General features: G+C 41.1%; 1 protein-coding gene across 1 annotated transcript in view; it reads right to left on the reverse strand.

Moving 5' to 3' along the window:
• arhgef10la (Rho guanine nucleotide exchange factor (GEF) 10-like a) overlaps window positions 1-27847 on the reverse strand; it is a 468560-nt gene that overhangs the window by 294068 nt on the left and 146645 nt on the right. The window contains 3 exon segments of the mRNA XM_034165874.1: window positions 16913-17058; window positions 27629-27701; window positions 27703-27785. Of these exon segments, the coding sequence (XP_034021765.1) occupies window positions 16913-17058; window positions 27629-27701; window positions 27703-27785 (302 nt within the window).

The raw sequence follows: 27847 nt of genomic DNA on the forward strand, positions 1-27847 counted from the left end.
TACATTTCAAAGTCATCTTACCCAACTCTGGATATGGATTTTGGCCTACCAATATGTGAAGAACTGGGTTTGATTCCTAGTAGGTCTTCAAATTATACTACAGACAGGGGTTCAATTCCTGGTCATGCTGCCTGTCCATTTCTTGGACAGACAGTTCATCTGCACTGTCTCGTACACCCGCTGGAAAATACGTAGGAGGTGGGGAATTAATGTCATCAGACTGGGCGTCCCTACCACGGGTATTCAGGGCCCTATGCAGGACTTCAATCATCAATCAATCAATCAATCAATCAATTTAATTTATTTGAACGGGACCATGTGTAATTAAAATGTGTATATATGTGATGTATGTAATATATGGGGTGGGGCGTTAGAAGCTTTGCTTCTGCTCACCCCCTTTTTGGTCACACATGGCACTGTGGAATTGTCTTGTGTATCAGTTTTTATTATTGTCGAGTTTGTGTCCAAAATAAATAAATTCAATTCATTCAATTCAATTCAAACATAAATGTTTACCATTTTGATGTACTGCACCAGAGTTAGCCTTAGGCTAATTTGCATCTGTAGTCCCTAGATACAGATAAATATAGCACATATAAAACATCAAACATCACAAATAAATACAACACGATGCAAAGCATTAAACATCACTCAACAGGTAGAGACCATAGCAACACTATGTATCGCACATACAAGCGCACACACACACTACATAATCAAAAGGGGTAGCAGCATGCACAGCACACAACACTACACCCAATCACACACACACTCCTTGTCTTAAAAAATAAATAAAATAAATAAAATAAATAAATCAGATTATGAGCATAAACATATTAGTGGGTGCATTGTTGTGAGAGTTTTAAAAGTTTTTTGGTATTAGCTTTGAATTCACCAAACGAATCACAGGTTTTTTTTTTTTACTTCTTCATATGTATGCTTCTTACATGAATAGGTGAATTTTGGTTTCATACATAAGGCCCCAATGTGAGTTGGCCTTATCAAACTAACAGCAAAAAGCAAATGTCAAAATACAGAGCTTGAAAACTGGACACTTTGATGTTTTTCTTTGTTCAATGGACACAAATTGAGTCTCTGTTGAGTCCGGTCTACTACCTGCAGCGGAATAATGCATCAGACCACTTTTCCCAGAAGAAGACGTCGTATCTGCAAGCAATTTGTAGCTGTGTTTGACTGTGGCTCAGATATTACACAAAATAAGTCATTAGTTGGACTGGGACAGACGTTTGGCGTCTACAAACACCATGCAGCTCCCTCAAGAGGTTGACTGCTTTGAGAAAAGTCTTCATGCCTCAGCTGTCACAGAGGGTACTGCTCATAAACACAGGCATACGTGTGAAACCCATCATCCTTCGTGGCTGCTATCTGTCCTATTCCTGCCATTTAATACTGTGAGACTAAGAAATGAATATTTCATTGGACGGTTACAGGGATAATAGAGGGAGGCCGCTGTCCTATGGGGAATCTGCAGCATCACACCGCAGCAAATGGAATTCTGCGTGGCACGGAAGAGATTGGCCAAATCAGCTCTCTTGGAGTCCTGGAGAGCAGAGGCTATAGAGAGGAATAAAGCAGGGAGCATGGTGAAAAGACAAAAAACACATGCAGTCACACTGAGCAGTGATTCGTCAACCGCACCCTAGGGTGCCGTGATCGATCGTCCGGGGTGCCGTGGGTATTTTTCCATATTCGCTATTATTTTTCATATTCGCGATTACGTGAATTATTTATTTTATCCACAAAGCATAAAACGACTCAGAATCTGACGTCAAACGTGCTGCAGCCGCTCGCTCTCGTCTTAAGGCGGACAATAACAAGGAGGCTGACGGCCGATTAAAACAGTGCCATCGTCCTGTCAAAAGCCGTCTAAAATGCGGAGCGGTCGTGTGTGTGTCTGTGCCTGTTTGTGTGCGCGCACCGCGGAGTTAACAGGCTGCAGACTGCGAGGGAGGGGTGCGTGAGGGAGATTCCTGAATGCAGGCGTGACACGTTCAGTGCGCAGCGAGCGCGGAGCAGAGAGAGGATTTAACCCGAGTGAACGTTAACAAAACGGAAACGTGAAGCTGCCTTTACTTCTCTCTGAACTTCTCTAAAGGTGTGATTCTGCCGGTTACCGTCCTGTTCACACCATGTGCGCGTCGTATGCTGAATTTATGAGATCATGAGATGAAATAAACGGTCAAATATCTGTAAAAACATATTTAAAAAATGAGAATATATGAATGAACTGAGCCACAAAAAAAAAAAACAAATGTTCAGACGCAGAGATCACAAAAAGCAGGTGAGAACTCTGAACTTTAACAGCTGTTATGTTCCAAAGGTATTTATTTGTTCAATCTTGAGCTTAATGCAGTGTTTAAGCACAAAACGTGACGGATGAGGAGAAACAATTTCAGAAATGCAACAGAAACCACAAATCAGAAAAGTTGGGACTGTATGTAAAATGAAGATAAAAATAAAAATGTTGCACCATTCCCAGTTTCTCCACTCACAGAAACCAAACGTTCTTCCAGAGTTGTGTAATTATACTACAATAGTAGAATATAAAGAAGGGGAAAAAAAAAAAAATAGACAATATATTCGTCAATCGCAATTATTGTCTGACAAATAATCGTCTCCAGAAATTCCTAATCATGACAGCCCTACTTGAGATCAGAGTGCAAAATGCTTGAGGATTTTCGAAATGCGGTGTTTTCTGTATCGATTTCTACTGCGATAATTGGGTTTTGCGCAAAACCGAGGTAATAGCATTATAATATATTTTGGTTGGTGGTGTGCCGCAGGATTTTGTAAATATAAAAAAGGGTGCCGCGGCTCAAAAAAGGTTGAAAATCACTGCACTAGAGAAAAAGTGCACAAGAGGGGAGGGAGGAAGAGACAGGTGAGAGAGACAGCCCTCTTACCTTTCCATTAAATGTCTCAATTACCTCCTGATTCCTATTATTCACAGCAGCATTTGTTCAGATTTCCAGCTGCAAGACTGTGTTTCAGGGTGGTAATGGGAGAGGCAATGCCTCCGACGCTGCGCTCGCTACTGTTTAGGAATGATAATGGCATCTTTTCCTGGAAATAATTTCTCTAAATACAAAATGTCTCCCTCAATTCATGGTGGAAAAGTGAAATAGGTGGCTGCCACATACTGGCAGTGTTTGGCGGTGGTGATAACACAGCCACGGTGTTAAAGGGCTCACAGACGAGTTGACTGGAGTGTACGTGCATGAGCGAGCACATGTGAGTTCGGTCACCGTACTGAGCAGGCGATCACTGACGCTGCGGGCGAGCTGCTGCGTCTCCGCGATCTGAAGCGGCCACTCGTTTCGGTTCGGTCAGTTCTCTGCAGCGTCTCCAGCTCGGTCAGGGCGAGCTGCAGTGGCAGAACGATCCACGTGACCCTTTGGGCGTGGTTCTTCAGCATGTCCTACAAAAGATAAAAGCTATGGTAGACTGCAAAAACTGCAACTTAAGAATTATAAAGTGATCTTTTTATTGGGATTTTCCCATGATTTGGGACTGAAATGTAAAAAAATGTTGATCTGTACCAAAATTCTACAAGACCCAAATCTGTGTATCTAACGTAACTCAGTCAGTCATTAGCTGTTCTGTAAAATTACGCGAAGAAGTGCAGTAATATTTTCTTAAACAAAATTAAGGAGCTTTCTAAGTATGTATGTTTTTTGACGCATTATAAATCCTGTTGCTGAAAAATTTAAGCACTCAGATCATTTAGTTCATGGTTCATGGTACTGAACCTATGTTTTCATGCTTACGTTAGCATGGCGTTATGTGACACAAATGAGTTTTCATGCAAACATTATGTGACACCCATTAGCCCATTATGAAACACAAGTGAGTTTCACACCAACATTAGCCGATTAGCATTGTGCTAAGTAATCCAAGAAAGTTTTAACACTAACTTTAGCCCATTAACACTGCATTATTTGACACTAATGGGTTTTCAAGACACCTGAAGGATTAATGCTGCTTTCAAAATCCTCAGAAGGTTGGAGACTCCGACCTCTAGCGTGGCGGGAAATGCCTTCAACGCTCTGTCAGGCTGATTGATTGAAAATGAGCAACACGAGATATCTGACTTGACGTCACAGCCAAGGGAGCCGTGTTTACAATTAGTGAGACAATAATGTTACTAATGTTGAAAATGCATCTTTAAAATTAATTTTTAAGAAGACATTACTGCTATATGAAATATATATATTTATATATATTCACATTCTATGTACAGTTAACTTTCCAGCACCACACAATTTGGCCCAAAAGAAAACGTTAGCGTAGCTCTACTGTGACAGGCTAAGTAGTTGATCCATATTTGTCTCCGAGTTAATCTCACGAACACACATTTTCCAGAAGTAAGGATTTTTTTTTTATGTCAGGTCTTTCCAAGCTTTCTAAGGTTCTGAACACAGCATAAACCCATCATGAAACACTGCTTTAAAAATGCTAACCCAGTCTCAGTCATCGGCCTCCACACTTATGTCAGGTCTTTCCAAGCTTTCTAAGGTTCTGAACACAGAATAAATCCATTATGAAACACTGCTTTAAAATGCTAACCCAGTCTCAGGTCATCGGCCTCCACAACTTAGTGTAATGTATTTTTTAAGCACATTGCAATCATATTGTTCAACATGAAGACATTCCGCTCATGCTAGGTGTGATGTCAGCACCTTCACATTGCACCTAACACCAAGACAGTTATACAGTAGTGTTCAGAATAATAGTAGCGCTATGTGACTAAAAAGATTAATCCAGGTTTTGAGTATATTTCTTATTGTTACATGGGAAACAAGGTTCCAGTAGATTCAGTAGATTCTCACAAATCCAACAAGACCAAGCATTCATGATATGCACACTCTTAAGGCTATGAAATTGGGCTATTAGTAAAAAAAAAAGTAGAAAAGGGGGTGTTCACAATAACAGTAGTGTGGCATTCAGTCAGTGAGTTCATCAATTTTGTGGAACAAACAGGTGTGAATCAGGTGTCCCTATTTAAGGATGAAGCCAGCACCTGTTGAACATGCTTTTCAATCAACTTCAATCAACTTTTTTCTTATATAGCGCCAAATCACACAAACAGTTGCCCCCAAGGCGCTTTTCTCTCTTTGAAAGCCTGAGGAAAATGGGACATTCAAGATATTGTTCAGAAGAACAGCATAGTTTTGATTAAAAAGTTGAATGGAGAGGGGAAAACTTATACGCAGGTGCAAAAAATTATAGGCTGTTCATCTACAATGATCTCAAATGCTTTAAAATGGACAAAAAAAAAAACAGAGACGCGTGGAAGAAAACGGAAATCAACCATCAAAATGGATAGAAGAATAACCAGAATGGCAAAGGCTCACCCACTGATCAGCTCCAGGATGATCAAAGACAGTCTAGAGTTACCTGTAAGTGCTGTGATGGTTAGAAGACGCCTGTGTGAGGCTAATTTATTTGCAAGAATTCCCCGCAAAGTCCCCTCTGTTAAATAAAAGACGTGCAGAAGAGGTTACAAGTTGCCAAAGAACACATCAACTGCCTAAAGAGAAATGGAGAAATATTTTGTGAACTGATGAGAGTAAAATTGTTCTTTTTGGGTCCAAGGGCCACAGACAGTTTGTGAGACGACCCCCAAACTCTGAATTCAAGCCACAGTTCACAGTGAAGACAGTGAAGATGGTGGTGCAAGCATCATGATATGGGCATGTTTCTCCTACTATGTGTTGGGCCTATATATCGCATACCAGGTATCATGGATCAGTTTGGATATGTCAAAATACTTGACAGGTCATGCTGCCTTATGCTGAAGAGGAAATGCCCTTGAAATGGGTGTTTCAAACAAGACAATGCCCCAAGCACACTAGTAAACCAGCAAAATCTTTGGTTCCAAACCAACAAAATTAATGCCTCCGCAGATGTGAAGAAATCATGAAAAACTGTGGTTATACAACTAAATACTAGTTTAGTGATTCGCAGGATTGCTAAAAAAGCAGTTTGAACATAATGGTTTTGAGTTTGCAGTGTCCAACAGCAGATGCTACTATATTGTGAAAACCCCCTTTGCTACTTTTTCTTTACTAATAGCCCAATTTCATAGCCTTAAGAGTGTGCATATCATGAATGCTTGGTCTTGTTGGAATGGGGAGAATCTACTCAATCTACTGGTACCCTTTGTTCCCATGTAACAATAAGAAATATACTCAAAACCTGGATTAATCTTTTAGTCACATGGCACTAACTATTATTCTGAACACTACTGTACAAAGACTGTGAATAAGTTCCTTCGACTGCTCGCTTTGTGCACTCTGGGTCACCACAGTAGACACGATCTGCATGTTTGATTTGGAGTTGAGCAGTATGACAGATGTGACCCTGACGTTACTCCACAAAACAAGAGAGTGTGGCTTGAACCGGGACCTTCTGCTCTGCCATCAAGCACACAACCGCTTAGGCACCACACCTGCTATATAAAGGCTGGTAACTTTAGTAAGACAAGGACGTCATTGTGTTCCACACAAGGGCATCATTTACCCAGTTAGAACGGCAAACTGGATTTATATATATATATCTTAGAAAAGGACCTCAGAACCGGTTTCTCAGTATGTTCATGATATCTGCTCAAAGAATCATAAAGAATATTTTATTTATCAACTCATATTTCATAAATCATATCACTAAGAACCCTACTAAATATATGCATTTTAAGGTATTTTTTTTATTTTGGGGAATGTCATAGAGACGGAGTGGACTTATCCACAGGGATTGCACAAGTATTACCTATATCTGGCCCAGCTTCCAAATGCATTATTCCCACAACAAGTGCATGAGTAATTAATGGGGAACAATGTCATTTCAACCTTGGCTCTACTTTAGATGTCTTGGTCTTCAACTTTCACTTGGGACTCAATTTAATCTGTGCAGTATTGATTTCAAACACAAACACCATCAACGACTAACTGTCTATACAATGTAATGGCACGGGCAAAGCTAAAACCGATGTGATGGACTTTGCTTCTGAATCAATACAGTGCCAATTAAATTCACATTTGTACCGAGTGAAAAGAGGAACCCCACAACTTCTAAAAAATTGTGAAAAATGTTGATCTTTCCCTTTAAGCGACAAAATATAACTCTTTTAAAACCCTGTGACTTATGCTGCACTCAGATTACAGCTCATGTAAATAGTGGATTTGGATGCGTGCTAAATGAACTTGCGCTATGCACTTTTGATGATGCACCACGGATCGTAAAGATATTACCATGTTTGCCTGGAAATCACTGTTCAAGAAATGTCTCCTAAATAAGAAATTTGAAATAAAGTGTCACTGCAGTGTACAGTGCCCTCTTTTAATTTCAAACATGACGCAGAGGAGCTTCTATTTTCTACCATGATGTGCATCTCTGTTTCTGTAATGAATGATTTAAACATATACTTCCTCTCTGCAGTACTACTTTGAGGTAAAAAAAAAAATTCATTTCAGTTATCTTTGCATTAATGGATATCGATGATTACTGGGGGATGAAATGAAGATATGAAAGCTCCAACATGTCACGCTTAAATCTTTTCTCACATATAAAAATCAAGAGTTCAGTTATACCATTTTTTTTTTAACAGGAAGGCTGATAGGACTATAAACTCGTATCAGCTCACTTTATTCATGATTCCACGTTCTCATGCTAATAGTTTTATTTCACTCTGAGCTTTGGGTTTTCCAACCACGGCATACAAAGATATTGCAGGGACATGAGATCAAATTCGATAAACATACAAATATTGAATATATCTGATTTGTACTGGAGCAAAAACTTGCTTCTGACAGATTGTTTGTTGCTGTGACGCCACTCTGAACTTCACACGGTTGTATACGCTTCTTTTATTTCTGTTTAGGCACTCTTCTGGTTATTAATTGTATCTACTGTCAGGAAAGATGACTTTAAGCTTGCTTTCATCTTGTGTTCATCTTGGAATATAATACGTGCCATGGGATTAATATACATGCTGTTGGATTAAACTGCACAGTTTTTGGTGCCTTCCAGAAGTAAGTGAGGTCATACCGGACTTTTCCATTGCAAATGGGGAGGCCCACGGAATGAACTCAGTGGTGAAGATGATGGAATATGTCTAAGAATGATTCTAACATGACAAGTATGATCAAATGAAGTATTAATGTGTTAAAATTAAGAGTTGATTAGAAAAAGTATGTTACAAATAAGTGAAATGGATGATTATATGAGTTGTTTTTCATAAAGAGTGCAGAGTCAGAGAAAAAGAGGAAGTGAAGAAGATGTCGCAAGCAGGGCAAGAAAAGCTGATGTTAACAACTGATCAAATGATTAAGATGTTGGTAAAATATGAAATGAATAATAAGGAATGAAAATGTTTGTATATGATCAGATGAATTGTTTTATGTGAAAGAGAAGTTGTATTAAATGATTGAATATGATTGATGTGATTTGAAGAAATGATTAAAACGAATGAATTCTCAGAAAAAGCTGAAGTGTTAACAGAAAAGAGGAACTTGAAGAAATAAGTTACTGGCAAGGGCTGCAGAGATTTCCAGTAAGCAGAAGGAGAAGGGAGGAGGTTTTGAGTCAACAAAGCGTCCCCATGGTAACCAAGATCATCTGAGGACACAGAGTCAAGCACATATATAAACTGTGAAACACCAGAAAACGGGCTTATTCTTCCAGGGAGAGGTGCTGTTGACACTACTTCCCCTGCTACTAGGAGATCACAAGACTTGACCATCTTGTGAGCAGCAATTGGAATTGTGGAGTGAGAGGATTGGAGCCATGAAGGTCATTTGAGAGAGTTTTCAACTCCCACTCAGGCCGTCCAGTCACGGAGTAGCAGAACAACGGAGAGTAACCACTGGCCTTAAGTCTGAGTGGGGAATGTTCAACGATTTCTCTCTCAAGGAACATCACCGCATACCAGAATGGATTAGATCAATTTATGGTTGATTGAAGACGGAATAAATTCTTATGTGGATTAACTTCCTGAAGGATTACAACATCACACAAGGATCATGGTCAGCTAACGATTAACAGCTGATGAAGAGGAAATCAAGTTCATCGAGCTGGGGACCCTAACCTCAAAAACCTCCTTCCCTCACTCCTAGAAAAAATTGTTAAGAAGTCAATCCAGTCCCAGTCAAAGTAAGATCAGTCAGAATTATTGAATTAAAAACAAAAATCTCTGCCAATCATTATTCTAATTATACTTGAATTACTGTTGTGAAATTATCACCATATAATCTATGTTGATTATGTTATTGGCACTTGCAAAACCTGCAATAAATTTCCAAGCATGCAGTTAAAGTGTTAAGGCTCGGACATTGGATTATTGATGCTTCTTAAGGTGTAAAAAGTTAAAGTTTATTGGGTGTACAACATCAAAAAGGCTCTAAAAAGGATAGTCTGATTTTTTAATGAAAATAACACATCCTGGGGACTCGCTGTACGAGTCACGAAATTCAAAATCTAGCAACATTCCAAGAGCCCTGATCCATAAGAGGAGAGCTGCCGTTAACGGGCGTGGCCGGTTCGTATCCTGGTTCCTGAGAAGGCTATTCGACCGGGGTGCGAGATCAGCTTCAGCGGGGTGGACGTCCGGATGGAGGCAGTGAGCAGCTAGACAAATCTCCTCGCCACCAGCTTGAACAGCCTTTGTGCAGCCCTGCCGGGTAATACCCGTGGAGACACGAAGGTCGGACCCCAGAGACGGAGAGCTGGTTTTGTACACAAACACACTCATCGGAGGGTGAGCGTGTGCCGTGTATCTAAAAAGTGGGATCTGACACTACTCTGAATGTTATTTAACAACAGTCCTGTTGTGAATCGCTAGCAGTTAGCATTCGCTAGCGGTTAGCTTTCGCTAGCTAGGTCGACACCTTCCCTCTCCGTTGTTACTTTTTATAGCTGTTTCTTTTCTACCCGTTTAATACTTCTGTTCGTTTTTCAGTTGAACTGCTGTGAATTTTAAGTAATTTTTACTCCTGTGTAAATCTTAGAAGCGGCTAGCATTTTCGCTAGCGGTTAGCTTGCGTTAGCTATTTCTGACCCTTCTCATCATTTTTTCATTTCATTTCATTTCATTTTCACTCCTGTTAGTTAATTAACTGTTTTGTGTATTTTATAGCTGCTGCTTTTTTACATGTTTAATACTTCTGTTAGTTTTTCAGTGTAACTGCTGTGAATTTTAAAACATTTATCTGCATCCTTGGATTTGCCAGATGTGAATTCTCTGAGCCCACGAGTGACTTCCACTCCTGTCTCCAGGCCGAAACACCGAACTTTAGTGATAGGGGATTGCAGAAGGGAAGACAGACGAAGGAACATGACATGAGATATAGTCACATAGTTATTTACGTTGACACCAATGATATCAGGATGAAGCACTCAGAGGTCACAAAAATGGTCATAGAGAGGACTTGTGACCTTGCCAGAAAGATGTGTCGGCATCGATTAATAGTCTTTGGTCCCCTCCCCTCCCGGGGTACTGATGAGGCGTTAGCAGGCTGACATCATTAAATAGGTGGCTGGCGCAGTTTTGTAGACAGTAAGGCTTTAGCTTTATTGATAACTGGCCTTCATTCTGGGGCCACCGTGGCTTGCTGATGCCAGACGGCCTCCACCCTACTGGGGAAGGCGCCGCCATCTTGTCTGCAAACATAGATAGAGCTCTACAGGGAGGGTAACATTAGGAATCTACAGCAGGCCACGGAGCAGATGATTAGAGACCCTTCAAGGCTTATGACAAATGTGGGTGTGGAATCCATTAGCTTAGCGGGAAATTTAGTGAAGAAAATCCACGATGGTGATAGTGCAGTTTATTTGCCAGGGAGGGAATTTCAACAAGTTGAGACTGTGGCCTGCTTCCGTAGTCGTGTCCTAAAAATCATAGAGGGATAGAGACCCATTACTATTGGATGATGTTGAAATTGAGGATGGCCCAGTGGTTGTTCCAGCAATTGCAAAGATTTCGTGTCTGCTACCTACAACTCGTATGAAATGTCTTAAACACAAACCTACTTCTAGGCATCTTATATATGCTACTCTGGAACCACCCCTAAACCCAAACAGTTCAACTGTCAACCCCAGTCCTTAGACTGGGTCTCATTAACATAAGATCACGTCCTCAAAATCATTGTTGATCAATGATCTAATTATTGATCATGACTTAGATATGATTGGGCTAAACCTACAGCTGTCCTCCCCTTAAATGAAAACTGCCCACCAGCATATACATTTAGATGCGAAGCAAGGCAGGGGTGTTGCTCTTATTTATAAATCTAGGTTTACCTTATTAGCTGGGGGTTACAAATATCACTCATTTGAGCATCTGATTCTCCGCTCTGCTCAAGATATTACACATTGCCAAGGTCAGAAGAATAAAAATCAGTCGTATTACTTCGTCACTGTATATAGGCCTCCTGGCCCATATTCTGAATTCTTAGATGAATTTGTGCGTTCATCTCTAACTTGTCAACTAGTGTAGATAACATTCTGATCATTGGTGATTATAACATTCATATAAATAAGCCTTCTGATCTCCTCTGCAAATCATTTATGGAAATTGTGGATGCATTAGGATTTCGGCAATGCATTCGGGATTCGACGCACATTAGTGGAAATACCCTGGATCTGGTTCTCGCACGTGGTATTGCTGTCACGAATATTGATCATGCCTCTTACATCAGTGGTCTCTGATCACTCACTTATTAAGTTTACAGTTTCGCTGCCGTGTTTAGTGGAACAACAACCTTATATATCTTTACGGTGATGCGTCAACTCCTCAACTAAGACTGAACTCGAAGCTAGATTGCCTGATATCTTAGCTTCACATTTGACAACTACCCAGTCAGTAGACAGACTTGTGGATAGTTTAAACTCAGTGCTCAAAACTACACTCGACATGATTGCACCACCTGTGTTAAAAACGCGCTCCCCCAAATCACAGTCACCTTGGTTCAATGATTATCTGCGTAACCTCAAGCATAAAGCAAGAGGTCTAGAACGGAAATGGTGTAGTTCAAAATTAGAAGTATTTCACCTTGCGTGGCGTGATGCTATCTTAGACTATAAGCATGCATTATTGGCTACAAAGCGGACTTACTACTCTGATTTGATCAACAAAAACAAGCATAACTCAAAGTTCTTGTTCAACACGGTGGCAACACTTTTGCATGGACAACCACCTGTAGTTTGCTATCCTTATATAAAGGAGAAGATATCAGGTTAAACATATCCCGGCATGCCTTAATCCAGCCACTACACCCTGCTACTGATGTGGGCGCCACTACTGAGGTATTACCTAGATTTACAGAATTTGACATCTCACTAGGCATGCTGACAAAACTCGTAATGTCAACAAAAAGCACAACTTGTTTATTTGATCCTATACCAACAAAACTGTTTAAGGACCTGTGGCCCACTCTTGGGCCGACTGTGTTGGAAATTATTAATCTTTCTTTAAGTTCTGGATCTGTTCCTAAATGTTTCAAATCTGCAGTGATTAAACCATTACTTAAGAAACCTAATCTTGACCCTAGTGTATTGACAAACTATCGGCTGATATCAAATCTATCATTTTTCTCTAAAATTCTGGAAAAAGTAGAGTCACGGCAGCTCGTAGACTATCTTACTGAGAATAATCTCTTTGAGTCACTGCAGTCTGCTTTTAGAAAATATCATTCCACAGAGACGGCTCTCACTAAAGTGGTGAATGATCTTCTGCTTACAATGGATTCGGACACCACTACGGTTCTGTTGCTGTTAGATCTCAGTGCTGCATTGATACAGTGGATCATCATATTCTACTTGATAGGCTGGAAAATCACTTTGAGATTACTGGGAGTGCCCTTGCATGGCTGACGTCATACTTGACCAGTCGTTCTGTGTTTTGTACAGTAACACTACCTCTAACCTTACTGACATGAAATTTGGGGTTCAACAGGGGTCTGTCTTAGGCCCCCTGCTTTTCTCCATTTATATAGCACCCCTTGGGCACATATTGTGGCGTTTTGAGATTACCTTTCACTGCTATGCAGATACTCAGTTATACATGGCGATTTAGGGACCTCATAGTATCACCCCAATAGAGCGCTTCGCTCTCAGACTGCAGGCTTACTTGTAGTTCCTAGGGTCTGTAAGAGTAGAATGGGAGGCAGAGCCTTCAGCTTTCAGGCTCCTCTCCTCTGGAACCAGCTCCCAATTCGGATCAGGGAGACAGACACCCTCTCTACTTTTAAGATTAGGCTTAAAACTTTCCTTTTTGCTAAAGCTTATAGTTAGGGCTGGATCAGGTGACCCTGAACTATCCCTTAGTTATGCTGCTATAGACTTAGATTGCTGGGGGGTTCCCATGATGCACTGAGTGTTTCTTTCTCTTTTTACTCTGTATGCACCACTCTGCATTTAATCATTAGTGATTGATCTCTGCTCTCTTCCACAGCATGTCTTTTTCCTGATTCTCTCCCCTCAGCCCCAACCAGTCCCAGCAGAAGACTGCCCCTCCCTGAGCCTGGTTCTGCTGGAGGTTTCTTCCTGTCAAAAGGGAGTTTTTCCTTCCCACTGTCGCCAAGTGCTTGCTCACAGGGGATCGTTTTGACCGTTGGGGTTTTTCCGTAATTATTGTATGGCTTTGCCTTACATATAAGCGCCTTGGGCAACTGTTTGTTGTGATTTGGCGCTATATAAATAAAATTGATTTGATATGATTTGATAACTACTGGTAATCTCATTCACATAAAATCCTTAGAAGATTGCCTTGCAGCAGTGAGAAGTTGGATGTCTAGAAACTTCCTACTTTTAAACTCTGATAAGAGTGAAATGATGGTTCTTGGTCCAGTGAGACATCGGCATCAATTTGACCAGTTAACGCTCAGCCTCGGCTCGTGTGTCATACATCACACTGACAAAGTGAGGAACCTTGGGGTAATTTTTGATCCTTCGTTGCCCTTTGGCCTCCACATTAGAAATATTACTAGGACTGCTTTCTTCCACCTGCAAAATATAGCAAAGATTCATCCCATCCTGTCTATGGCTGATGCTGAGACCCTGATCCATGCGTTTATCTCTTCTAGATTGGACTAATGCAATGTTCTATTTTCTGGTTTACCGCAGTCTAGCATTAGGGGTCTCCAATTGGTTCAAAATGCTGCAGCCAGACTTTTGACATGAAGCAGAAAGTTCGACCACATTACACCCATTTTGGCATCCCTTCACTGGCTTCCTGTCCCAGTGAGATCAGATTTTAAGGTTCTGCTACTAACCTATAAAAATTATTCATGGACTGTCACCCTCCTACCTAGCTGACCTCATTAAATCTTACGTACAGGCCCGGGCTTTACGTTCTCAGGGTGCAGGACTACTTTGTCTCCCTAAGGTGAATAAGAAGTCTTCGGTTCACAGAGCTTTCTTATCATGCCCCTGTTCTGTTGAATGATCTCCATGCGTCAATAAAACAGTCAGATTCTGTGGGGACTTTCAAGTCCAGACTTAAGACGCACTTATTTTCCCTTTCATATGGCTAGCATACTGGTACAGTTTTGTTTTACGCTTTTTCTCTTTTAATTCATTTTATTAGTAATTGGAGTGGGCCGCGGCCTCAACTTTACCTAAATTCTGGGTCTTTTAGTGACGTTTAGGCTAGTGGCTGACGATCACATTAGTATTTCTCTGTTTTTCTTGTTGTTTAATGCTGACAAATTATACATTATTTCTTGTCTTTCTGATGCCTGATTCTGTTTTTTCTCTCTGTTTAAGGTGCAGCTCCATCCAGAGATGGGAGTGTGTTCGTTGGCGATCCTCCTGTCCTGTGCACCAACAGCATTTCTTGTATATCGTCCGTGAGTTGTTCTGTGAATTGTTCCGTAATTTCTGTTTTGTAGCATGGCCCAAGCAGAGGGTCACCCCTTTGAGTCTGGTCTGCTTGAGGTTTCTTCCTCAGAGGGAGTTTTTCCTTACCACTGTTGCTCTGGGGTTGGTAAGGTTAGACCTTACCTGTGTGACGCGCTTTGAGGCAACTCTGTTGTGATTTGGCGCTATATAAATGAAAATAATTGAAAATTGAATTGAGCAATCAACACCACTTTGGTATCAAGTTACACCACTATTACAGAGAGTGTCGTTCTATTGCAATTGCCCACTATCCAAAAAAAAGGTGCAACAATGAAGTGGCTTAATCTGGCTTGCCTCCTAACAGACTAGCTTATAAAGTGCAGACCTGGCAACTTGCTGATTATAAAACCCGCCCAAAGACAAAAGAAGCTGGGCTCTCGGGCAGCACTGCAACAAACGCTGCTTCTGTTTCAAATTGTTTGTTCTAATGGAGCACGATCAGCAAGTTTCAAACTGTTCTCAATAGGAATACCCCATTTAAAGACATTCAAAGGTGGTTGAAGCTGTTAAGACTAAACAGCCGGACTACGCACTAGCAATGATTGGCAAATCAGAATGAATTTTTTGAATGGCGTGAAAATTTCATCCGATTTCAAAACTGGTGCCATACACCTGTTGCTACAACTATTTGCGCACACCAGTGGCTGAAAGAGACTGTGCGCTGTGCGAACCCATCGATCCCTCTCGCGGCAGGTGTCAGCCAAATTCCAGCTGACACACACGAACATCTAACACCGCTTGTTTGGCACTGTTTGGAAAATGTGTGGCCATTCGCACTCTTGGCACAACATAAGTCTGCAGACAATCAGTGTCTTGCTGGCAGTGTGGCTTTGGTCTGTGCGCTGAACTGACAGGAGGTTTGGCCGCCAACAGAAGCCGCTGTGGAGATCTGTGGATCTGGACATCCCAGCTGGACAACACGTACTGTGTTTGGACAGACATGGACTCAGGTCACAGCAACATCTAGTGACACTTCTGCTCTGTGGTAATGGCATTACGGTGCTGTCTTAGCAATCATGGTGGGTGAGGCAGTTTTTAATACAAGTGGCTCAGGATTGTCAGGAACTACAGTTTGTAGCGGTTTGGCTGATAAATCTTGACAATTTTTGAAGATGAAACCCCCCGCTCCCCTTAACTACTCCCTATGTGGTTATTTCTCCAGGGTTGTTGTCGCTCTAAACTACCTGGGAGAAATCGGCATCCTGCTAACAAACCCGCTGCTCCAAAACAGGAGAGTCTGTTTGAAATGTCAGAAAGACGAGGGAGTGGGAATTAAAAGCCCTATGATAAGTCGTGTTCTCTGCCAAAACTGCACCCCTGGCTATGAGGACAAATTCATTTGTATTCATGTATTCCTGTAATCAGTCAGACAATCAACACTGTGATCGGTTTGTCATGATCCTGTAGGGCAGACAAAGTCAACTTCAGGACACTTGAGGTGAATAAGACATGGAGTGATTACTTTGAAGGCTGGAGAAAAGGGGCTTTCAGCAACATTTTTGACAGGAGCTTTGCAAAATATATGGAAACCCCTTCCTGTTTATTTCTCGGGAGACAGAGAGAGCGTGAGTGGGGAAGAAAGGGAGAGGGCGCAAGAGAGAGATGTGATCAATGGTCCTGTCACGGAAGATAAATTGGAAGGAAACCAAAAAAATGTTTTATGTCAGTAATCTAGGTCTCCTGCAGCTGTAGTTAGGCATTCAACCATTTGTTTAAAGCTGATAAAGCTCCTGCAACTCCAGATAGCACTCAAAACCCCGGCAGCTATTTCTCTTTACTATGCATTTTGTCTGAATATCCTTGCAAAGCTGAGGGCATCACATTAGAGCCCTATGCCACCTAATAGCCATTTTCTCCTATCAGTGCAGTTTGGCCTGACTACCCCTTCAAAACTTTCACAAAACTTCATGCCAGAGCTACGCATTATGAGCAAATTAGCAAAATAACTGTGAAAGGAAGGGCAGTTAGTTCAATATGCTCGACAAGAGGGACTTACTTGACATTTATGTTGGCGCAGATGAGAACGTCATCAAAGAGAAAGACCTTTCTCTCCTTCGACTTCAGGACCTGTCCCCGCTCGCCGTATACGGTCTCAATGAGTGTCTCACAAAGGACCAGTGACCCCTGCTCCGAGTTCAGTTGCTAAAAGGGACACAGCAATCACATTTGGGGTCTGAGGAGACGGCACCACAAAGAGACGCTCATCCAGAGTTCAGCCTCTGGAGGACACAAAGTCCCACTCAGAGGAACAGACACCTCGTCAAGGATTAGCAACACAATCACACTGCTGAAGGTCGTTTCATTTGCGTGCAGCATATACACACGTGCACACAGTCTGTAGATCTTCAGCCTTTTCATTACATCGAATGCATTTTCTTTCAAGTCACACATGCTGCCAGTGACGAGACAGAAAACTGAAGACGGCCCATGTTAAAGATACAACGTGTCGGAATTATGGGTGTCAGCAGAAATGGAAGGAAGCATTCATAATCATTAGTGTATAATTAATTACCTGCAACAATGAATCAATGAGTTTTCATAAACTTCATATCTCCATGGGGGCCACACCCCCTCATGGAGACCACCATGTTAATGCAGCAGCCCAAAAGAGACATTCTTACCCCATTTTTCATATTTTGAATTGAGGACTCGAGAAAAAAGAAGAGGAATCAGTGGTTGCTCCCCTATATACCGTCTACTATTGCCAGAGCAGGCTAGCAAGTTTGAGAACCCTCATTTTTGTGAAATGGTGCATCATACATATCGCTTATCAAAGCAGACAACAAGGAAGCATGAATCCCCATTGACAAAATCATGACTGGTGACAGTGTAACGCAATCTAAAGCGTCACCACTAGATGCACTAAATACTACACAGTGTAACTTTAATTACCAGAAGCCTTTATTTACTTCGAAATGAATGTTTTCACCACACGACACTTTGCACCGTGGCACTGCCAAAGGCGAAATAAATTTCTCTGATCACAACTGGGGCGCGCAATCTTATCCATCACATGAAAGTGCACCACACATCACAGAACAGTAACTTTTTCAAGTTAAAAAGTATTAATTACCTTTCAGATCAGGGAGACAGACACCCTCTCTACTTTTAAGATTAGGCTTAAAACTTTCCTTTTTGCTAAAGCTTATAGTTAGGGCTGGATCAGGTGACCCTGAACCATCCCTTAGTTATGCTGCTATAGACGTAGACTGCTGGGGGGTTCCCATGATGCACTGTTTCTTTCTCTTTTTGCTCTGTATGCACCACTCTGCATTTAATCATTAGTGATCGATCTCTGCTCCCCTCCACAGCATGTCTTTTTCCTGGTTCTCTCCCTCAGCCCCAACCAGTCCCAGCAGAAGACTGCCCCTCCCTGAGCCTGGTTCTGCTGGAGGTTTCTTCCTGTTAAAAGGGAGTTTTTCCTTCCCACTGTAGCCAAGTGCTTGCTCACAGGGGGTCGTTTTGACCGTTGGGGTTTTACATCATTATTGTATGGCCTTGCCTTACAATATAAAGCGCCTTGGGGCAACTGTTTGTTGTGATTTGGCGCTATATAAAAAAAAATTGATTGATTGATTGATTTCAACACAAATGTAATCTGTACCTAAGACAAAGTATTGCAAATTCTAAATAACCTCGGACTGTATGCACGAAGCAGCATAAGGCTAAAAATAGCTCAGAGTGACATTACAGCCCCTGGCAAAAATTATGGAATCATCGGCCTCGGAGGATGTTCATTCAGTTGTTTAATTTTGTAGAAAAAAAGCAGATCACAGACATGACACAAAACTAAAGTCATTTCAAATGGCAACTTTCTGGCTTTAAGAAACAATATAAGAAATCAAGAAAAAAAGAGTGTGGCAGTCAGTAACGGTTACTTTTTTAGACCAAGCAGAGGAAAAAAATATGGAATCACTCAATTCTGAGGAAAAAATTATGGAATCACCCTGTAAATTTTCATCCCCAAAACTAACACCTGCATCATATCAGATATGCTCATTAGTCTGCATCTAAAAAGGAGTGATCACACCTTGGAGAGCTGTTGCACCAAGTGGACTGACATGAATCATGGCTCCAACACGAGAGATGTCAATTGAAACAAAGGAGTGGATTATCAAACTCTTAAAAGAGAGTAAATCATCATGCAATGTTGCAAAAGATGTTGGTTGTTCACAGTCAGCTGTGTCTAAACTCTGGACCAAATACAAACAACATGGGAAGGTTGTTAAAGGCAAACATACTGGTAGACCAAGGAAGACATCAAAGCGTTAAGACAGAAAACTTAAAGCAATATGTCTCAAAAATTGAAAAATGTACAACAAAACAAATGAGGAACGAATGGGAGGAAACTGGAGTCAACGTCTGTGACCGAACTATAAGAAACTGCCTAAAGGAAATGGGATTTACATACAGAAAAGCTAAACGAAAGGCATCATTAACACCTAAACAGAAAAAAACAAGGTTACAATGGGCTAAGGAAAAGCAATTGTGGACTGTGGATGACTGGATGAAAGTCATATTCAGTGATGAATCTCGAATCTGCATTGGGCAAGGTGATGATGCTGGAACTTTTGTTTGGTGCCGTTCCAATGAGATTTATAAAGATGACTGCCTGAAGAGAACATGTAAATTTCCACAGTCATTGATGATATGGGGCTGCATGTCAGGTAAAGGCACTGGGGAGATGGCTGTCATTACATCATCAATAAATGCACAAGTTTATGTTGATATTTTGGACAATTGAAAGGATGTTTGGGGATGATGAAATCATTTTTCAAGATGATAATGCATCTTGCCATAGAGCAAAAACTGCAAAAACATTCCTTGCAAAAAGACACATAGGGTCAATGTCATGGCACAGGGTCAATGTCAATGAGCAGATCTGATTTGATGCAGGTGTTAATTTGGGGGATGAAAATTTACAGGGTGATTCCATAATTGTTTCCTCAGAATTGAGTGATTCCATATTTTTTTCCTCTGCTTGGTCTAAAAAAGTAACCGTTACTGACTGCCACAATCTTTTTTTCTTGATTTCTTATAGTGTTTCTTAAAGCCAGAAAGTTGCCATTTGAAATGACTTTAGTTTTGTGTCATGTCTGTGATATGCTTTTTTTCTACAAAATTAAACAACTGAATGAACATCCTCTGAGGCCGGTGATTCCATAATTTTTTGCCAGGGGTTGTATTCTAAGAAAAGTCTGAGAATTTCTCACATTCTTAGACGTTTCTTATAATTTTCCCTTGGTAAGATGAAAGTTGTCCCCAAAGCACCTTAGGCCTTAAGAGAGCTCCTAAGGTACCAAACTGGTGAGAGTAGTAAAGACGCCTAAGTGTGTCTTAAGCAGACAAGCTGGTGGAAAAGACAGAGAGGAAGCAGAGATATTCTCCGTATGTAGGATGACAGTGAGTCAGTAACATGCTACCTGCTTGATCTATGTCATTATTTTATGTTAATTTGCTGTCTTAATGTATTTATAAATTGTTTAGGTTCTTGTTATATACGAGGTCTGTTAGAAAAGTAACAGACCTTTTTATTTTTTGCAAAAACTATATGGATTTGAATCATGTGTGATTGCATCAGCCAAGCTTGAACCTTCGTGCGCATGCATGAGTTTTTTCACGCCTGTCGGTTGCGTCATTCTCCTGTGAGCACGCCTTGTGGGAGGAGTGGTCCAGTCCCCTCATCGGATTTTCATTGTCAGGAAATTGGCTGATCGACTGCCGCTTTGCTTCATCAAAATCTTTTCAGAAAGTGTGAGAGACAGCCAAGTGGAAACCATTTGGAAAATTCAGATGGCTTTCGGTGAAGATTTTATGGGGATCACACAGATTAAGGAGAATTACAACTGGATTAAAGACGGCCCACAGCGGCAGATGGCGCGCCGCGCACCGAGCGGCGATTGACAGGCTGAAACGACCAGATCATTTCCAAAGTGAATGCTTTGTTGATCCGGGACGTCGTCTGACTACCAGAGAAATGGCAAGACAGCTGGACATAGCACTTTTTCAGCACATTCCACTGTTACAGGAGTTTTTGTAATGGAAAGCGGAGCGGAGAAATTCGCCATGGAGCCGCTCATGGCGTGGGACGAAAGCACCTCCGTGTTGGTCTCACAGGACAAGCCCTAACATGCCCAGCTCTTGCACCATTCGAAAGATTCAGACAGCTTTCGGTGGCTTTTCAGTCGTGTGACTAAAAAGTGCAGAAAAAGTGGGCCACCGTCACTGTGGGCCATCTTTAATCCAGTTGTAATTGTCCTTAATCTGTGTGATCCCCATAAGATCTTCACCAAAAGCCATCTGAATTTTCCAAATGGTTTCCACTTGGCTGTCTCTCACACTTTCTGAAAAGATTTTGATGAAGCAAAGCGGCAGTCGATCAGCCAATTTCCTGACAATGAAAATCAGACGAGGGGGCTGGACCACTCCTCCCACAAGGCGTGTTCACAGGCAAATGACGCAACCGACAGGCGTGAAAAAACTCACGCATGCGCACGAAGGTTCAAGCTTGGCTGATGCAATCACACGATTCAAATCCATATAGTTTTTGCAAAAAATAAAAAGGTCCGTTACTTTTCTAACAGACCTCATACACATATTAATATTATCATTTTTATTATTAATATTATTATTATTATTTTATTTTGTTATTACGTACTTCTATTTTGTCATTTGATTTTTAAACGGACAACAATGGAAATTAGTGTTTTCACTTTGTGTCATGCATGTAATTTAATGTATTTACAATTATATTATGTACTTACATTGAACTTATTAATAAACCCACGTACCCACACACACTTTTAATATGTAGATAATCAGCATATGAATGAGATATGTTCAAATATCTTCAAGCTCTCTCACAATTCAGTTTGTTATGAACTGCATAAAATAATGAAAGACAGGAGAGAGCTTTTGTCTTTTCGGCACTCTGCCACTAGGAGGCACTGTTATTCTTCAGATAAAACAACACGGATGGCATCAAACATGATAAACGTTTCACTTATGGTGACAAAATGGTGACACTTAACTCACTAAACCAATTGAACTACAAAAACAAACACTAACAACATTTTTAAACTAAAATGAACCAAAACATCAACATTTAAAACCCAGAACTCCCATAATGCATTGCAGCACAATCATTTACAGGTTTAGCAACCGGCCTGTCGATCCCACCAATTTAATTTTGTTGAGTATCATCATCATGACATGAAATTATTTTCATGATTACGCATTTCCTATGCAGTTATGTGATTGATTGATTTTACTGTTCATTCATATGTAGGAACACAGAGTGCATTTATTTATTTATTTTTTATTTCCCCTTCGATTTCCATGACAATCAATCACAGCTCTTACAGGACCACGTCATACCTAGGAATGGGGTCAACCCCGCCTCCTCACTAAGATAGGCGTTTCAGTCTCCTTCGTGCTCAGACTCGCTCTCAGACACCTCCTGGCTCACTCTGAGGGTAAGATTCTTTGCCAGGAAATTTTAGGCTAAGTTAGGAGCTCTTTTAGAGGACTTTGAGATGCTTCATGCATACGGGCCTTGATAACTTTCAAACGCTCTGGATTAATTTAATTCAAAATGCACACCAAAACAAGAGAAAGGAAACATGATTAAAATTAGTTTTTGCTCAGGTGTATTCTGTAAACAAATCAAACAAAACAGGATAATCACAGGATAATTACAGGACATCCATGCACGGTCCACTGAAGGAAACGTGGGCTGTGTCTGTATTTCTGTCTGTGATAAATGATTTCAGCAATAATTTATCTGATCTCAGTTTAACGAGTCACATAGTACAGACATTCTAATTCACTTACTGTACATTCAGGTGAACCTTGGCCGCTGATGAAGTAAAATAATTACTGTTTCTCTGGAATAGATTCGTGATGAAGTTCCAGTCTGACACTCTTTCGTTGTCTAACAGCAGAATAGATTTTTCTCCATGTGGATTGGCACAACCTGCCCTTTAGTCGGAGATGATGGAGTCAATCACTGACATTTACATCAAAAACAGTTAGGCTTGCTGAAAATCGTGCTGCTCTTTAAGGATCTACTCTTTTTATAGATCACTCAAGAAACAGGGCAGCATCGAGGATACTGCGGAGAAAGGTAATCCCTGGCATTCAAGCCAACACTTGAATGGTCAATCCTGCACACAAAGTTGAAACATGCAAGGATGGTGGAGGCGGTGGATAGTGGGGTCTTCTGGGGTGGAGGTCGGGGGCTGCTACTAGATCGCTTGACACCAGTACTGAGTCTTAGCACATATTGCAGAGTGGATGAATAAGCTGTAAAAAAAAATGAATGTACTTGATTTATATGAGTGTGCAGATGAAAGAAGCAATCAGTGATTCTTATAAAACCAAAGTAGCTGATGCAGACCAGCTATCAAGCTGCCACTCTGGCATCCTGCCTAAATCTGTTGCTTGTGTTGAAAATATTGTGTTACTCACAAAAATAATGCCCCTTTCTGTGTAAATTAAAATGTTCAAAGGTTTCCTGGATGCATTCCTTTCCCAAGACTTCAACATAAAAACATGCAAAAGAAATCCAGTAACAGGAGCAGTTACATCAAACAAATGAATGTTTTCAAAGGTATTCATATGCAGCTCGGGGCCACAGGAAGGTCAGTGGAACATGGACAGGGTTTGGAAACGATCGAGAGATCTATCAATCGATCGATAGATAAATGGTATATGGTAAATATCCACCGGGTGGAGCTATTGCACCATTTCAAGAACTTTGGGACACAACAATGACCAACCTGTTTAGTAGGTGTATGTGTATGTGCGTGTGATTACACTTAGAATTAGAATTTCTTTATTGTCACTGTACAGTGGAGAACACAATGGAATTTGGATGCAACTCTCCCGTTAAGTTAAAAAAAGAAAGAACGATAAACATATACACAAAACTAAGTAAGTCCCTTGGGCTGCTCCCTTGTTTGCACTCGGGGTCGCCACAGCAAATCCAAGGTGGATCTGCATGTTGAACTGGCACAGGTTTTACGCCGGATGGCCTTCCTGACGCAACTCCACATTACATGGAGAAATGTGGCAGGGGTGGGATTTGAACCCGGAACCTTCTGAACTGAAACCAAGCGCATTAACCACTTGGCCAACACAAAACTAATACAGAAAAAAATATAAAAGCAATATACAAATATAGTATAAAGGTAATATACAAATACTATATATGTTGTGCAAATTGGCAGACTAGGCACGTGTAGCATACATTGGCAGTAAATTCACATTGTGCAGATGATTTGCTATTATAAGGTGTAGTTTAAGGTGTGTATTGCACTTGGAATGAAACTGTCCTTGAGTCTTGTGGTTCTAGCCCAGAATACTGTAGCATTTACTGGATGGCAGCAGTTCAAAGTGACTATGGAATGGGCATGTGGGGACTTTGCCGATTTAATGACTATATGGTTACATTTCAAAGTCATCTTACCCAACTCTGGATATGGATTTGGCCTACCAATATGTAGAACTGGGTTTGATTCCTAGTAGGTCTTCAAATATAGCTACAGACAGGGGTTCAATTCCTGGTCATGCTGCCTGTCCATTTCCTTGGACAAGACAGTTCATCTGCACTGTCTCAGTACACCCAGCTGGAAATACGTAGGAGGTGGGGAATTAATGTGCATCAGACTGGCGTCCCTACCACGGGTATTCAGGCCCTATGCAGGACTTCAATCAATCAATCAATCAATCAATCAATCAATTTAATTTATTTGAACGGGACCATGTGTAATTAAAATGTGTATATATGTATGTATGTATATATGGGGTGGGCGTTTATAAGCTTTGCTTCTGCTCACCCCCTTTTTGGTCACACATGTCACTGTGGAATTGTCTTGTGTATCAGTTTTTATTATTGTCGAGTTTGTGTCCAAAATAAATAAATTCAATTCAATTCAATTCAATTCAAAACATAAATGTTACCATTTGATGTACTGCACCAGAGTTAGCCTTAGGCTAATTTGCATCTGTAGTCCCTAGATACAGATAAATATAGCACATATAAAAACATCAAACATCACAAATAAATACAACACATGCAAAGCATTAAACATCACTCAACAGGTAGAGACACATAGCAACACTATGTATCGCACATACAAGCGCACACACACACTACATAATCAAAAGGGTGTAGCAGCATGCACAGCACACAACACTACACCCAATCACACACACTCCTTGTCTTAAAAAATAAATAAATAAATAAAATAAAATAAAATCAGATTATGAGCATAAACATATTAGTGGGTGCATTGTTGTGAGAGTTTTAAAAGTTTTTTGGTATTAGCTTTGAATTCACCAAACGAATCACAGGTTTTTTTTTTTTACTTCTTCATATGTATGCTTCTTACATGAATAGGTGAATTTTGGTTTCATACATAAGGCCCCAATGTGAGTTGGCCTTATCAAACTAACAGCAAAAAGCAAATGTCAAAATACAGAGCTTGAAAACTGGACACTTTGATGTTTTTCTTTGTTCAATGGACACAAATTGAGTCTCTGTTGAGTCCGGTCTACTACCTGCAGCGGAATAATGCATCAGACCACTTTTCCCAGAAGAAGACGTCGTATCTGCAAGCAATTTGTAGCTGTGTTTGACTGTGGCTCAGATATTACACAAAATAAGTCATTAGTTGGACTGGGACAGACGTTTGGCGTCTACAAACACCATGCAGCTCCCTCAAGAGGTTGACTGCTTTGAGAAAAGTCTTCATGCCTCAGCTGTCACAGAGGGTACTGCATCATAAACACAGGCATACGTGTGAAACCCATCATCCTTCGTGCTGCTATCTGTCCTATTCCTGCCATTTAGATACTGTGAGACTAAGAATGAATATTTCATTGGACGGTTACAGGGATAATAGAGGAGGCCGCTTCCTATTGGAATTCTGCAGCATCACCGCAGCAAATGGAATTCTGCGTGGCACGGAAGAGATTGGCCAAATCAGCTCATCTTGGAGTCCTGGAGAGCGAGAGCTAATAGAGAGGAATAAAGCAAGGGAGCATGGTGAGAAGACAAAAAACACATGCAGTCACACTAGAGCAGTGATTCTCAACCGGCACCCTAGGGTGCCGTGATCGATCGTCAGGGGTGCCGTGGGTATTTTTCATATTCGCGATTATTTTTCATATTCGCGATTACCGTGAATTATTTATTTTATCCACAAGCATAAAACGACTCAGAATCTGACGTCAAACGTGCTGCAGCCTCGCTCTCGTCTTAAGGCGGGACAATACAAGGAGGCTGACGGCCGATTAAACAGTGCCATCTCCTTCAAAAGCCGTCTAAAATGCGGAGCTGTCGGGTGTGGTGTCTGTGCCTGTGTGTGTGCGCGCACGCGGAGTTAACAGGCTGCAGACTGCGAGGGAGGGGTGCGTGAGGGGAGATTCCTGAATGCAGGCGTGACACGTTCAGTGCGCAGCGAGCGAGGAGCAGAGAGAGGATTTTAACCCGAGTGAACTTTAACAAAACGGAACGTGAAGCTGCCTTTACTTCTCGTCTGAACTTTCTCTAAAGGTGTGATTCTGCCGTTACCGTCCTTGTAACACCATGTTCGCGTCGTATGCTGAATTTATGAGCTCATGAGATGAATAAACGGTCAATATCTTTAAAAACATATTTAAAAAATGAGAATATATGAATGAACGAGCCCAAAAAAAAAAAAAACAATGTTCAGACGCAGAGATCACAAAAAGCAGGTGAGAAACTCTGAACTTTAACAGCTGTTATTTTCCAAAGGTATTTATTTGTTCAATCTTGAGCTTAATGCAGTGTTAAGCACAAAACGTGACTGATGAGGAGAAACAATTTCAGAAATGCAACAGAAAACCACAAATCAGAAAAAGTTGGACTGTATGTAAAATGAAGATAAAATAAAATGTTGCACCATTCCAGTTTCTCCACTCACAGAAACCAAACGTTCTTCCAGAGTTGTGTAATTATACTACAATAGTAGAATATAAAGAAGGGGAAAAAAAAAAAATAGACAATATATTCGTCAATCGCAATTATTTGTCTGACAAATAATCGTCTCCAGAAATTCCTAATCATGACAGCCCTACTTGAGATCAGAGTGCAAAATGCTTGAGGATTTTCGAAATGCGGTGTTTTCTGTATCGATTTTCTACTGCGATAATTGGGTTTTGCGCAAAACCAGAGGTAATAGCATTATAATATTATTTTGGTTGGTGGTGTGCCGCAGGATTTTGTAAATATAAAAAGGGTGCCGCGGCTCAAAAAAGGTTGAAATCACTGCACTAGAGAAAAAGTGCACAAGAGGGGGAGGGAGGAAGAGACAGGTGAGAGAGACAGCCCTCTTACACTTTCCAATTAAATGTCTCAATTACCTCCTGATTCCTATTATTCACAGCAGCATTTGTTCAGATTTCCAGCTGCAAGACTGTGTTTTCAGGGTGGTAATGGAGAGGCAATGCCTCCGACGCTGCGCTCGCTACTGTTTAGGAATGATAATGGCATCTTTTCCCTGGAAATAATTTCTCTAAATACAAAAATGTCTCCTCAATTCATGTGTGGAAAAGTGAAATAGGTGGCTGCCACATACTGGCAGGTGTTTGGCGGGTGGTGATAACACAGCCACGGTGTTAAAGGGCTCACAGACGATTTGACTGGAGTGTACGTGCATGAGCGAGCACATGTGAGTTCGGTCACCTTACTGAGCAGGCGATCACTGACGCTGCGGGCGAGCTGCTGCGTCTCCGCGATCTGATCGGCCACTCGTTCTGTCGTTCAGTTTCTCTGCAAGCGTCTCCAGCTCGGTCAGGGCGAGCTGCAGTGGCAGACGATCCACGTGACCCTTTGGCGTGTTCTCAGCATGTCCTACAAAAGATAAAAGCTATGGTAGACTGCAAAACTGCAACTTAAGAATTA

This window comes from Thalassophryne amazonica, chromosome 3 (genome assembly GCF_902500255.1).
Source record: "Thalassophryne amazonica chromosome 3, fThaAma1.1, whole genome shotgun sequence".
NCBI classification, from domain to species: domain Eukaryota; kingdom Metazoa; phylum Chordata; class Actinopteri; order Batrachoidiformes; family Batrachoididae; genus Thalassophryne; species Thalassophryne amazonica.